The sequence below is a fragment of the Gobio gobio genome (assembly GCF_949357685.1).
Source record: "Gobio gobio genome assembly, chromosome: 4".
Classification (NCBI taxonomy): domain Eukaryota; kingdom Metazoa; phylum Chordata; class Actinopteri; order Cypriniformes; family Gobionidae; genus Gobio; species Gobio gobio.
Genome location: NC_137100.1, coordinates 64,212,490 through 64,227,732, shown reverse-complemented (window position 1 = coordinate 64,227,732; position 15,243 = coordinate 64,212,490). Strand labels below are relative to the sequence as shown.

Genomic DNA, 15,243 nt, shown 5'->3' with positions numbered 1-15,243 from the left:
ATTAGAGCCGCAACTTCGCTTTGTGCTAGCTGGTGTGGTTGGCCATATTGGCGCTGCAGAGCTGCCATAGCTGCTGTGTAAGGTGCAGGATGGGGACGACACGCTTGGGCTATCAGTCTAGCTTCTTCCAGAACCAACTGCTCCATCAGCACACGATATTTGTAGTGTTCTGTGAGCTCAGTGTGGGGGTTCAGCAGATTGTCGAGTGCTATCTTCAGATCTGTGAACTCTCTTTCACTGTCATTTACAAGTTTTGGCAGCGATGGGACTGGGACTGGTTGAAGTGCAGGTGCCGCAGGTGCTGACTGGCATACTGGATATGCATGTGATGGCGGAAACAGCCCAGTGTGTGCCGCTGAAGAAGGATACCAGTTCTGCACCTAATACTGACTAAGGGGCTGAGGTGCATAATATCCCATGGGTGAAGGCTGATACAGATCTAGCGCAGGTGTTGGTTGGTACTGTAACTGGCTATGTGCAGGGATCTGTAATTGGTAGACTGGTGGCACCGGAGTAATGCGTACGGTCGTGGATATAGGTAGCTTCACTGATGTGATGGTTTGCGGCAATGATGATATGAGGTTGTAGGAGGCAGAAGAGGACGTTACACTGCATGCCACTGGCGTCTGCCTCACATAGGTCGCTGCTGGCAGCTGAATAAAGGGTTGAGATGTGGGTGTGCTGTACACCATATGAGCTGTAGTCGGAGATGTCTGCCACCATCCTGACCGCTGGGAGACGTCCCTGGGTACCCCAAGGCATGGAGTGAGTGGCTCCAAATCCAGTAACAGGATGGCTGGAACTGCAGTAGCCTTTGGCCTAACGACGGGTGGTGAGTAAGCTTGAACCTGTTCCATTCGCCCAGCAAAGGGAGAAACAGTGCCACTACTTAACGACTCACACTCTGACTGGCTGTTGTATCTGTGATGTGGTACTGGAGATGTGTAACGGGAAGAGGAAGGAGATCTCATAACATCTAGCTGCTCCACTAGACCACTGAGCCCAGCGTCTATACCGTCCCTACTGACTATGGCAGGACTTGGTCCATACTGCAAAGATGATAACTCGTGCCTAGTCGGCTGTACCCCAGTCGAGGCGGGCTCGGCCTGCCCACTGAGGGTCAACGATGCCGCTGCATGGTCCGTCTTTGGCTGCTGATATGGCTCGTAAGGCCCAGAAACTGGCAGAAGGGATTTGGGCAAGGCTACCTCATAAGCCTGCAAATATGAAGGTATCTGACGAGCTCTGGCTTGCAGTTGAGCAGGATGCGTGGTATCTGGTGAATAACGTGGTGTCTGTGGCTCCATGTCACCGTAGTGGCTATAGCATCCGGCTCGAAGGACCAAATGTAAAGGACTACTATTTTCTGAAGTTAGGTGGAGTGCCAGTCCACTACGGAACTCTGGTAAGTGTGACAGGAGACAGAAGATCGTTTGACTGGTTTATATTTCGTCAGGATGACCATTTACATGTCAAACATACAGCCATTAGGAAACAGAAGTGATAAAATGTGGTTTAGTCTGCAATAAACAAATAAAATATATATCAGAATCTGTCTGCATACAGTAACATAAACATTTACCTCAGTATACATCATCTATACACGTTAATATTGTCTACAGCACGTTAAATTGAGCTAAACATACACATGCATTACACTGTGCATCACTCGCCTCAAACACATTAAATCACGATATGAACAGAGTCATAACGATCAGATATACTGTCACGACATGAAAGGGTTAATATATCGCGACATAACAGATAAATACAAATATGAATGAACTTACATTCATGCACGCACATTTACCACTGGTAGAAGACGGCGGCAGAAAAGAAACTGAAAGTAAACAAAGACGCGATGACAGAACTGCCGTCAGCGCGCAGTACGTGCACAACTACGTAATACACATAGAAATGCTACCCATATGAAGATATATATAAGGAATTTAGTACAGTGTGGTTTTGGTCAAGTTTACTAAAGTAAACATTGTCGCGTATATGTTCTTCTCGCCTCTGTTTCCTGATGGTTTATAGAAAAATTACCTTGAGTCACCCTCTGTCGTTTCAAAGAACAGCACAACGGAGAGCGCAGGAGGCTTGTGCTGTCAGCCGAGGCTCGCGCGCTGCGGAGACAGAAGGATTGAGGGTGATTTCTGCCGCGGGTTTAACTGTCAACAGGCTGCGCTCCAGACTAACCCACATCACTTAGACATATTACTTAAAAAACAAACAAATGATGTTTTATAAACATAGTTCGGGAGGAGCATGTTCAGATAATTGACACAGGTGGAGAGCACTCAGCTAATCAACAGTAAGAGGTATATATACACGCAGCAGTCTTACCTCCATTCATTGACAGTTTTCTAGCATCCCTCTACCACCACTTCTCCACACTTTTATTTTTTTATATCAGTCACTTACATACACGGGGGGTACTCTGGGTTCGGGCCAAATTCCGAGCTCGAAGCCCTCCCCCCGGACAGCACGCCAAATACGCATTTAAATTACTCTCCATAAATTATATGTAAGTGTGAACTCGTGAAACAAACAAACAAAAAACATACAAGGTGTTTGAGATTGAGGTAGCCTAGGTCTACTATTTTTATATACATATAAAAAATGCTTACTTCAAAGCTTACGGATTCAGTGTATTTTCGTTTTGTCATCTTAATTTGATAATTATTTAAGTGAAAAATATTTAGTGTAGGCCTATGTATTTTATTATTTTTATTTATTTTTTATCTGATCTATATGTGGCTGTTTGCACGGTAAAATAAAATACATTTTGGCTGCTGTCTGTAGATTCCTTCATGCACAACTCGTATTCTCTCGGATGTTTCATAAGCAAATGTTTTAACAGCGGCTGTTGTTTAGGGTCCTTGTCATCACGAAACAAAACGGCAATGCAAATTGAACATGTAGCTCGACTTGAATCGCCTTCTTTTTACTTAAAGTAGCATGCTGCCACGTTTTCTGTTCATGAGTTCCATTTTCACTTTCAACAGCGGCGTCATTGTGTTCGACCAGCGGAGCGCGCATAGTGCAAACCTAGGGTTCGGGTTCGGTGGAAAAAAATTCAGAGGTTCGGCAGAAACTGAACCCTGTCAAAAAGCCCAATATTCAGCCGAATCCGAGCCCGAATCCTGGATTCGGTGCATCCCTAGTAAAAGAACAAAGTGACTGAAAATTACAACTTAAAAGTCCATGAAAATGAAACGTACTTAACAGAACCGTGACATTAATAATTGTGTGATTACTTATTTTGTCCCTGTATAACGAAGCCCCGTGAAGGGGGATAGGACATGGACCCTGGCATGACAAAGGCGGGCCTCGGCTGTTGAGCATGGGTAGACCTGGGCCGTGGTGCATGGGAAGACCTGGGGCAGGGGCGGACCTGGGCTGTAGGGCATTGCAAGACCTAGCGGCCCCAGCAGTTCAGAAAGCCAGGGTGGTGCCGGCAGTTTAGGAAGCCCGGGCAGCAACTGGAGTTCAAATATATGCTCTCTGGCAGCACCCGCAGTACAGAAAGCCATGGAGGCGTGGCCCCCAAAATGGGGTTATGGACTGGAGTCCCCTCTGCAATCTGGTCAGGGGTTGGAGTCCCCTTTGAACACTAGTCGGGGGCGGGAGTCCCCTTTGGATGCTGGTCAGGGGCTGAAGTCCCCTCTCAACACTAGTTGGGAGACAAAGTCCTCTCTTGACTCTGGTCGGGAGACGTATGTCCGCTCTGGACTCAGGACAGGGACAGGCACTGATGTGTGTGCTGCCCACACACACAACATAGCCATGGCCACAATTGTCAGCGCTGCACGCTCTGAATAAGACTCTGGCGACCATCTTAATATAATATATAATTATATATACAAATATGGAGCTCTTCAGCTATTGTGTAGTTTTTGTTTGTTTGGTCTGCGTTTAGTCATTCTTTTCTGATCAGTTTCACCAAAGATGAACTACTGGACATTAGGAAACACACACCAGAAAACATTTCTACAGTTTTTGACTATTAAGACGTTTTGTTTGATCTTCTCGTCGGAGCCGCGGCTGTGTTTTTTAAATGCACGGCCAGACGCAAACGTGGGAAGCGAGCCGGCACACTGGTTAAAATCTGCGCACGCGGACTCCGCACTGAACTCCCTAGTATTCATCTTGCGAATCTCCGATCTCTTCCTAACAAAACGGACAAACTTCTTCTCCTCACCTGCATTAACAAGGATTTTTCAAACTCTGCTGCACTGTGCTTCACTGAAACCTGGCTGAATGAAGCCATACCGGACAAAGCATTATATCTGCCGGGCTTCCAGCTGTTCCGAGCGGATCGCATCGCGGAACTAACAGGGAAAACGAGAGGTGGTGTCACAGACACGTCAGGTTCCACCCTCCACCAATCACAGCGCACTCCTTCCCCAGAGTACTGATCACCATCACCTGCACCTCATCACCACACTCATCACCAGCACTACAAGACTCACAACCACACAGCACTCCACGTCCGGTCTCGTTCGCATATACTTCAGGCTATGCTTACCTCAAGGACTCTATTACTGATACTTACCTGTCTCCAGCGTGTCTCCTTCCTTCCGTGTTCCTTGTCTGCTGTGTGGGTGTGTTCCTGTCCTTCCCTCAGTACTCCAGCGATCTACAGTCTCCAACGATCTCCAGTCTCCAGCGACCTCCAGGCTCCAGCGTCCTTCCATCTACAAAACAAAAGACAGTAACTCTCTCTCTCTCGTATCACCTTCTAATCTACCAACAACCGGTTTACTCACCTGCTCCACAACACCTGCTCTACTGTGGTCTAATAAACTACCCTTACCTGTTAACATCTGTGTCTGCCTCCTGTGTACTTGTAACAGAAGACCGGACCATACCGAAGACCCAGTATGAGCCAACCGGATCCATTCCAGGAATTGGTAGATGCGCTTCGGCGTACATTTCCTCCACAACCCACTCCAGTTACTGTTCATTCACCTGCACCAGCGAACACTAACCCATCTGTCAACAACCCTCCTTCACTACCTCCGTATGCTAGTCCCATGGCCAAACCGGCGCCCTACTCAGGATCGGCGGAGAATTGCAGCGGCTTCCTGCTGCAATGCACACTGGTCCTGGAGATGCAGCCGCACTTGTACCCGAGCGACACTTCCAAGATCGCCTTCATTATCTCTCAGCTCAGCGGCAAAGCATTAATGTGGGCCGATTCCATCTGGTCACAACAGGGTGCGGTAACGCAATCATACGCAGCGTTCATTTCCCACTTCCGGGAAGTGTTTGGAAAACCGATCACAGATTCTTCAGCTGGTGAGAAACTTTATAATTTAAAACAGGGATCCATGTCTATTTACGATTATGCTTTGCAATTCAGAACGCTTGCAGCAGTCAGCGGATGGAATGAACAGGCGCTGATAACAACATTTCGGCAAGGATTGGAACCTCGGGTACGGCTGCATCTCGCTGCATGCGAGGACTCCATCGGCCTTGAGAAGTTCATCCAGCATTCCATTCGCTGCACCACTCGCATGCAGGCGTGCATCCAAGAGCACCAGGACCAGTATCCCTTCAACGTGCCCTTCCGCCGATCCGAACCCGTCAGCACCCCAGAACCAGCCCACGAACCCATGGAGTTAGAGAACTCCCGACTAACCCCTGAAGAACGCCGCCGTCGGCTGACCCAACGTCTCTGCCTGTATTGTGGTGAGCCTGGGCATGTCATAGCTGCATGCCCCACACGACCTCCGCGACCCATGGTGAGTGCCATTATTCCTGCTGATCATAAAATGAAACCACTCACCACTGTCGTCACCCTTACTGCCGATAATGTCTCCCTCTCAGTGGTCGCGCTCCTCGACTCGGGGTCAGCCGGCAACTTCCTCTCCGGTGCCATCTGCCGCCAGTTACGCCTCAAGACCACTCCGTCTCCGACCACCTACAGGATCAGCTCAATAACCGGAAGACCCCTCAGTCGCAAGCACGTCCGTACCGTGGCTGGACCAGTCACTCTCCAAGTAGGGCTTTTACACCGGGAAGAGGCTCACATGCTGGTTCTGGAGGATTCGACTGCTGACGTGGTTCTGGGGCGCCCCTGGTTGGAGCAGCACAACCCTACCATCTCCTGGAAGACGGGCAAAATCCTGAAGTGGGGCGACACTTGCTTCTCTCAATGTCTAACTGAACTTCCTCTTCCATCCTCGTCTCTGCCTGATCTGACTCTCTGTGCCTCATCCATCGAAAGTCCAGTTGAACAACGCTCTGTCGATGTCCCCAAGTGTTACGCCCCCTTCAGCGATGTCTTCTGCCCGCAACGGGCTTCCAAGCTGCCTCCACACCGGCCATGGGACTGTGCCATCGACCTGCTTCCGGGTGAACCAGTACCAAGGGGTAAGATATACCCACTATCCATCCCGGAGGAGAAGGCCATGGAGGAATACATCCAGGAAGCCCTCGCCCATGGTTACATCAGGCCGTCTACTTCCCCTGCTGCATCCAGCTTCTTCTTTGTGGCAAAATAGGACAGAGGCTTGCGGCCATGCATCGATTATCGTTCCCTCAACAAAATCACGGTTAAGTTCCGGTATCCCCTTCCTCTCGTCCCAGCAGCCCTCGAACATCTCCGTGGTGCCACTGTGTTCACCAAGTTGGACCTCCACAGCGCGTACAATCTCATCCGGATACGTGAGGGGGACGAGTGGAAGACTGCCTTTATTACCCCTACTGGACACTATGAATACCTCGTCATGCCGTATGGATTGGTAAACGCCCCCTCCGTATTCCAGGATTTCATCCATGAGGTGCTCCGGGAGTTTCTCCATCGATTCGTCCTAGTCTACATCGACGACATCCTCATCTACTCCCGGAGCCAGGCCGAACATCGCCAACACGTTGCGGAGGTCCTCAACCGTCTACGTCAGTTCCATCTGTTCCTCAAGGCCGAAAAGTGTTCTTTCCACCAAGCATCCGTTTCCTTCCTGGGATACCACATAGATCACAGTGGCATCCGGATGGACGAGAGGAAGGTGGAGTCCATCACAACCTGGCCAGAACCCACTACCATAAAAGAACTCCAACGCTTCCTAGGTTTCTCCAATTTCTACAGACGATTCATCAAAGGTTACAGCTCTATCACTCATCCACTCACCAGTATGTTACGAAATAAGCCCAAGTCTCTGTCCTGGACCCCGGCAGCCACCAACGCCTTCAGCCAACTCAAGAAAGCCTTCACCACCGCTCCCCTACTAGTCCATCCAGACCCGGAAAGGCCCTTCGTCGTGGAGGTGGATGCTTCCACAACCGGAGTGGGAGCGGTGTTATCGCAGCAGCAGGGGACGCCCAGTAGACTCCATCCATGCGCCTTCTTCTCCCGCAAGCTCAGCCCGGCGGATGTCAACTACTCCATCGGTGACAGGGAACTCCTTGCAGTCAAGCTTGCCTTGGAAGAGTGGAGGCATTGGTTGGAGGGAGCCAAACATGCGTTCCTGGTGCTAACAGATCACAAAAAACTTGAGTATCTTCGATCAGCCAAGAGACTAAACCCCAGACAAGCCCGTTGGGCTATGTTTTTCTCCCGTTTCAATTACACCATCTCCTATCGTCCCGGTACCAAGAATCTTAAAGCTGATGCTCTCTCCTGTCTGCATGCTCCTGACGAACAGACCGAAGAACCAGAACCCATTATTCCAAGCTCCCTCATCGTAAGTCCTATTACCTGGTCCGAAGAAACCATCCCCTCCTCCAATGCCTCCACGAACCCTCCGCCGGGCTGTCCACCTGGCTTGCTGTACCTCACTCGGACACGACGCACTCCCACCATTCACTCGGCTCACACGTCACTTGGTACTGGTCACCCGGGGGTCAATGAAACCCTCTCGTTGCTAAAAGAACGCTTCTGGTGGCCAGGGATGGCTAAGGATGTCAGAAGGTACGTGCAGGGCTGTAGGGAGTGTGCCATTTCCAAGTCTCCGCGTCATCTTCCAGCTGGTAAACTCCTTCCTCTGCCCGTTCCAGAACGCCCATGGTCACACCTAGGAGTAGATTTCATTACTGACCTGCCGGTCTCAGACGGTAATACCACCATTCTAGTAGTGGTAGATCGTTTCTCTAAATCTTGTCGTCTGATCCCACTCCCAGGTCTGCCTACTGCCATGGAAACAGCTGAGACACTCTTCAACCAAGTTTTTAGATACTTCGGAGTACCAGAGGACATTGTATCAGACAGAGGTCCCCAGTTCATATCCAGAGTATGGAGATCGTTCTTCTCACTCCTAGGTGTGGCCGTTAGCCTGACGTCGGGGTATCATCCACAGTCAAACGGGCAGACGGAAAGGAAGGTACAGGAAATTGGCCGCTTCCTACGTACCTTCTGTCATGACCACCAGGACTCTTGAAACCAGTTCCTGGGTTGGGCCGAGTACGCCCAAAACTCTCTGAGACAGTCGACCACAGGACTCACCCCGTTCCAGTGCGTACTCGGCTTTCAACCTCCACTGTTCCCCTGGGATGGGGAACCCTCCGACGTTCCTGCAGTGGACTACTGGTTCCGAGAGAGCGAGAGGGTCTGGGACTCAGCCCACCATCAGTTGCAACGGGCCCTGCGCAGACGCAGGATGGTAGCTGATCTCCGACGTTCTGACACCCCTGTCTTCCAGCCTGGTCAGCTGGTGTGGCTATCTACCAGAGATATCAGAATGTGTCTGCCTTGCAAAAAGCTGAGTCCCAGGTTCATTGGCCCATTCCCCATCACCAAGCAGGTCAATCCAGTCACCCATCAACTCCGTCTGCCACAAGGGTCTCGTATACATCCCACTTTCCATGTCTCACTGCTGAAAGCTCACCACCCCTCTGTTTCTCCCACAGGACCTGACGTAGTTCCCGCCGAACCCCCCCTTCCACTCATCCTGGAGGACGGTACGGCCTACAAGGTCAATGAGATCTTGAACTCCCGACGTTGTGGTGGTCAGCTGGAATATCTAGTGGATTGGGAAGGATATGGTCCCGAGGAACGCTCCTGGGTCCCAAGGAACGACATTTTAGATCCCAGTTTACTCCAGACCTTTCACGACAGTCATCCTGAGAAGCCAGCTCCGCGGGGTAGAGGACGTCCACCACGGCGTCGGGGTTCTCGGCCCTCTGGAGCGGGCCGTGGAGGGGGGGGTACTGTCACAGACACGTCAGGTTCCACCCTCCACCAATCACAGCGCACTCCTTCCCCAGAGTACTGATCACCATCACCTGCACCTCATCACCACACTCATCACCAGCACTACAAGACTCACAACCACACAGCACTCCAAGTCCGGTCTAGTTCGCATATACTTCAGGCTATGCTTACCTCAAGGACTCTATTACTGATACTTACCTGTCTCCAGCGTGTCTCCTTCCTTCCGTGTTCCTTGTCTGCTGTGTGGGTGTGTTCCTGTCCGTCCCTCAGTACTCCAGCGATCTACAGTCTCCAACGATCTCCAGTCTCCAGCAACCTCCAGGCTCCAGCGTCCTTCCATCTACGAAACAAAAGACAGTAACTCTCTCTCTCTCGTATCACCTTCTAATCTACCAACAACCGGTTTACTCACCTGCTCCACAACACCTGCTCTACTGTGGTCTAATAAACTACCCTTACCTGTTAACATCTGTGTCTGCCTCCTGTGTACTTGTAACAGGTGGTGGATTGTGTTTCTACATTAATGGAAGTTGGTGTTCAGATGTAACAACGCTGAAGAAGATGTGCTCTCCTAATCTAGAGGGGCACTTCATAAACTGTAAACCTTTCTACTCGCCGCAGGAGTTTTCCTCGTTCATTCTCGGAAATGTTTACATTCCTCCAGACATGTGTGTGAGCGCGGCGTTACAACAGCTGGCTACAAAAGCAAATCTCTCCTGTGAACTGCCAAAATACAGACAGCACGTTACATGTCCCACCAGAGACAGTAATATACTGGACCACTGTTACACAACAATAAAGAATGCATATCACTCCATCCCACGGGCAGCTTTGGGGCTCTCTGATCACTGTGTGGTTCATCTTATACCAACCTACAGGTAGAAACTGAAATCAGCTAAACCTGTACTAAGGACTGTAAAAAGATGGACTAATGAAGCAGAGCTGGACTTACAGCCTGCTTCGATTGCACTGATTGGACTGTCTTTGAAGCTGCTATCACTGATCTGGATGAACTCACAGATACTGTAACATCATACATTCGTTTCTGTGAGGATACATGCATTCCTACCAGGACATTCTTATCATTTACTAATGATAAACCATGGTTTACTGGGAAACTCAAACAGCTCTGTCATGCCAAAGACGATGCTTACAGAAGTGGGGATAAAGTCTTGTATAACCAGGCCAGAAACAGACTGACAAAGGAGATCAGAGTTGCTAAAAGAAGCTACTCTGAAAAGCTGAGAAACCAGTTTTCTGCCAACGACCCTGCCTCAGTCTGGACAGGCCTGAGGAACATCACCAACTACAAGTCACCATCCCCCCGATCTGTAGAGAATCAACAACTGGCTGAGGATCTGAATGCATTCTACTACAGGTTTGAAAAGCCCAGTCTCACACCACACACCCGCTCTGATCTGCACTTCACACGTCCCCCATCACCTCCTGCACCCCCTCTCCTGCATCTCCTGCAGACTCTCACGTCTGTGGTCATGAAGTCGTTTGAAAGACTGGTTCTGGCCCACCTGAAGGACATCACTGGACCCTTGCTGGATCCTCTTCAATTTGCCTACAGAGCAAACAGGTCTGTGGATGATGCAGTCAACATGGGACTGCATTATATCCTGCAACATTTCAACAGACCTGGGACTTATGCAAGGATCTTATTTGTGGACTTCAGTTCGGCCTTAAATACCATCATGCCTGATCTTCTCTCTGCTAAACTGACCCAGCTCTCCATGCCATCCTCAATCTGTCAGTGGATCTCCAGCTTCCTGACAGCCCGACAACAGCTTGTGAGACTGGGGAAACTCACATTCAGGACTCTCACTGTGAGCACTGGCGCCCCCCAGGGGTGTGTTCTCTCCCCACTGCTCTTCTCCATGTACACCAATGACTGCACTTCTAGAGACCCCTCTGTGAAGCTCATGAAATTTGCAGACGACACCACTGTCATCGGCCTCATCCAAAATGGTGATGAGTCTGCTTACAGACTTGAGGTTGAACAGTTGGCTGTCTGGTGCAGTTATTACAACCTTGAGCTCAACACGCTCAAAACGGTGGAAATGATAGTGGACTTCAGGAGGAACAGCCCAGCTCTCCCCCACTCACCATCATGAACAGCACTGTGGAAGCAGTGGAGTCATTCAGGTTCCTGGGCACTACCATCTCTCAGGACCTGAAGTGGGACAATCACATTGACTCCATTGTGAAAAAGGCCCAGCAGAGACTGTACTTCCTTCGTCAGCTGAGGAAGTTCAACTTCCCACAGGAGCTGCTGATTCAGTTCTACTCAGCTGTCATTGAGTCTGTTTTATGCACTTCCATCACTGTCTGGTTATGTTCAGCTACCAAATCTGACATCAGGAGACTACAACGCACAATCCGGACTGCAGAAAGGATTATTGGTGCCTCCCTGCCAACCCTCCAGGACCTGAAATCTTCCAGAGTGAGGAAGAGAGCAGATAAAATCATCACAGACTCCACCCATCCTGGACACCTCCTGTTTGAACTGTTAACATCAGGACGGCGACTCCGATCACTGGCCACTAGAACATCTAAGCACAGGAACAGTTTCTTCCCACAGGCCATTTCCCTCTTGAACAGTTAAAATACTTTTTTTCTTTTTTTTTTAATGCAATTTTCATATTTTTATTCTTAGAATTTGTATTACTATGTTCTTGTTGTGTTTGTATTGTATATGTGCACTGGAAGCTTCATCACCAAGAAGAATTCCTTGTGTGTGCAAGCACACTTAGCAATAAAGCTCTTTCTGATTCTGATTCTGATCTTAGCTGAGGGCTCAGGTGTGTATTTTGACTAAGGGCTCAGGCCTGGTGGCCATCTTGGTGGAGGGCTCAGGCGTGGTGGCCCTCTTGACTGGAGACTCTTGTGGGGCAGGCACTGTGGGATTGTGGTGCTCTGTCTCCACAAAATCCACAGTGAATGATGAACCACTCAACAGAAGGGCATTGTCAATGACCAAGGGAGAAATGAATTTTCCAACCTGGCAGTCCAGAGTACAAGAGTTTGTTTAATCTATTTCTAAAAAAATGTCTTTAAGGGCAACATCATTGAAGGCCACCTGGTAACAAAGTTCACAAAAATATTCTACATAAATCTCATAGGGCAACTCCTGGGTTCATTGTTGGTTGGTCTAGTATAACTCTAAATGCTTCAGCATACCAAGACATTTTGGACAAATTCATGCTCCCAACTTTGTGGGAACAGTTTGGGGACGGCCCCTTCCTGTTCCAACATGACTGCGCACCAGTGCACAAAGCGTCGGTCCACAAAGACATGGATGAGCGAGTTTGGTGTGGAGGAACTTGACTGACCTGATAGAACACCTTTGGGATGAATTAGAGCGGAGACTGCGAGCCAGGCCTAGAAGAATGGTCAAAAATTCACATAAAACACACTCCTAAACCTTGAAGCTGTTGTAGCTGCAAAGGGTGGGCCAACTCCATGTTAATGCCTATGGATTAAGAATGGGATATCATTAAAGGTCATTTGCATGTAAAGGCAGGCATCCCAAAACTTTTGCCAACATAGTGTATGTTTACTATGTGTCGCGTTAAGTAACTTCCAAAGAGTATACGCTATTACAAGCCCTGTTCACACTGTTTGTGTTAAAGTATGTGGTCATTTGTGTGTCTTTTAGGAACTGGAGACGTTTGTTCAGAGCTCAGGAGATCATGGCGTTGTTGTTTTCTCATTGGGTTCCATGATCAACAACCTGACAATGGAAAGAGCAAACACTATTGCTTCTGCTCTTGGTCTGATCCCACAAAAGGTGTGTAACTTTTCTTTGCTTTTTTTTGTCTCTTTATAGCAAAAATAAAAAATATATTTTTCCCACTTATTTTGTCTAAAGGGATTTCAATCCCAAAAACCAAACAACACAAGAAGAGAACATGGATCCATCATGCATTGTTACCACTGTGCAGGCTGCTGGTGGTGGTGTAATGGTGTGGGGGATGTTTTCTTGGCACACTTTAGGCCCCTTAGTGTCAATTGGGCATCGTTTAAATGCCACGGCCTACCTGAGCATTGTTTCTGACCATGTCCATCCCTTTATGACCACCATGTACCCACCCTCTGATGGCTACTTCCAGCAGGATAATGCACCATGTCACAAAGCTTGAATCATTTCAAATTGGTTTCTTGAACAGGACAATGAGTTCCCTTTCAGTCGGTCACTACGACGTACGTCGGTATTACCGACGAATTGGGATCACTTTAGAGAGCCCCTATCAGCTTCGAGATTTAGAGAACAGGCCAATGGGCCATTGGCGTGCGAGATTTGCATCTCGCGCTCCGCCCCGCGGGTATAAACAGGAAGCGAGAGCATCGCACTGACGTCATTCACTTCGGAGCCGAACAGCGTTGATGAAGCAAGCCTGCTTTTCTAAAAGAAAGCCTATCTGCAAGAGAGATGCTCCAGAGAACGAGAAGGACGCTCTGTGTTGGCGAAAAGGCACAATCAGTGCGACCGCATGTTCACCGCTGCATCAGCATAACAAACTGCTGTTCTCACAGCAACTGTCGGTCTGGTGAGGGCGTTTTGTTTCAGTGAGCGCAAACACAGGACTGCACTTACCTGTGTGTTGCCGCGGTCTTCCCCTGGGTGCTTCAGCACTGTTTAAAGAGCGTTTCCTCATAAAAGAGCAACACGGGTGTGACACTGCGTCTTTTTCAAGACGTCATTCCACTCGTGCGTTTCTGGATGCGGTTGTTTCCTGTCCTGACGGCCACGATCCCTCTCGCATAAACATGTTGAGACTGTGTTCGTGGGTGATCCGTGTTCTCTCAGGGGAACGGGATCACGTCGACGCGCTGGTCATCTCGCCTTCCGCGTGAGGGTTTGAGTGTTTGAGTGTTCAGCGCGCCGTGTGCCGTCTAGCTGCCGAGTGACAGCGCGGGTTGCCACGGCAGCTCAGCGCGCTTCACTCGCCGGCTACGCATGTTGAGAGCATAGCCTCTAATGAGAGCATAGCCACGTCGGCGCGCTGTTCGTCTTGCCTTTTTCATAAGGGCTTGAGTGTTCAGCGCGCCGTGTGCCGTCTTACGGCCACGCCCACTGTCTCACATGTCTGCTGGTAGCTTACAGATGGGATTGCTGGTCCTAAAAAAAAAAAAAGGACCTAGCGTTTCGTTTGGGGCTCTAGCAGAGGACAGATGTCAATCGCTGCATCGGAGAGAGGGCTGTTATGTGTTGAAAATGAAGATGATGCTGAGATTCCCACTATAATAGTGGCCGCTCGTGCTGAATCCGATTCATACTCGACAGCCATGCTTTCCCGGGTGGCTGAGGCATAGTGCAACGCATAAATCGTCTTGCCTGCCCCTTGCCTTTCCCGGATGTGCGTTGGAAGGCTTTTGCATTATGGAACTATTGGTGCCAAAATATGGAACACCAATAGGGCCATAATCTGTATAAAGTTTTCCTCTCTCTCACTACCCTCATCGGTGGGGTGGCAGTGCCACTGGCAGGCCACCTCCGCCCTGCTTAGGGCATGAGGGTAGTTCTCAGCCGAGGTTGAGCTGCGCACAGCGCTGGCCCTTGGCTAGACGATGTCCAGAAACACCATTGACCCGGATTTTGTTCGGGACTGTTCTTCCCCCGGAGGAGGGCCGGGTAAAAACCATTAGTAATTTTGTTCCGCCACTGGGGTTAAAAACAGCCAGTGGTACCCAAAAATATATATATATATAATAAAAAAAAAGAAGAGAAGAACAGTTCCAATATCTCTGGGTCTCGGGAGTTCAGGAATGGCAGCGTGTGATGCTACAAGCCTCGCCGCCCTCATTCCCCTCCCCACAAGAGGGCGAGAATGGCAGTGTGTGACGCTACAAGCCTCGCCACTCTCATTCCCCCCTTCTCAGCGGTGTGTGGACGACAGTGCGCGACGCTATGCCTCGTCGCTCTTGTTCCCCGCTGAGGAAGGAGGTGAGGCAGACCGTGTGCAACGCCACAAAGCCTTGCCACGCTCAGCCCCTCCTTCATTTGGAGAGCGCGCTGGGCGGTGTACAACGCTCCCATGCCTTGTCAGCCTCTGGTGCCTCTCCAAATTGCCAGCAGG

At 49.7% G+C, this 15,243-nt stretch overlaps 1 protein-coding gene across 1 annotated transcript in view; it reads left to right on the top strand.

Annotated features, from left to right (window-relative positions):
• The window catches only part of LOC307125807 (UDP-glucuronosyltransferase 2A3-like), a 36,355-nt gene that overhangs the window by 14,340 nt on the left and 6,772 nt on the right, over positions 1-15,243 (top strand). Inside the window, exon 3 of the mRNA XM_079815946.1 lies at positions 12,822-12,953. Coding sequence (XP_079672072.1) covers positions 12,822-12,953 — 132 coding nt within the window. The remainder of the gene's footprint in view (positions 1-12,821; positions 12,954-15,243) is intronic.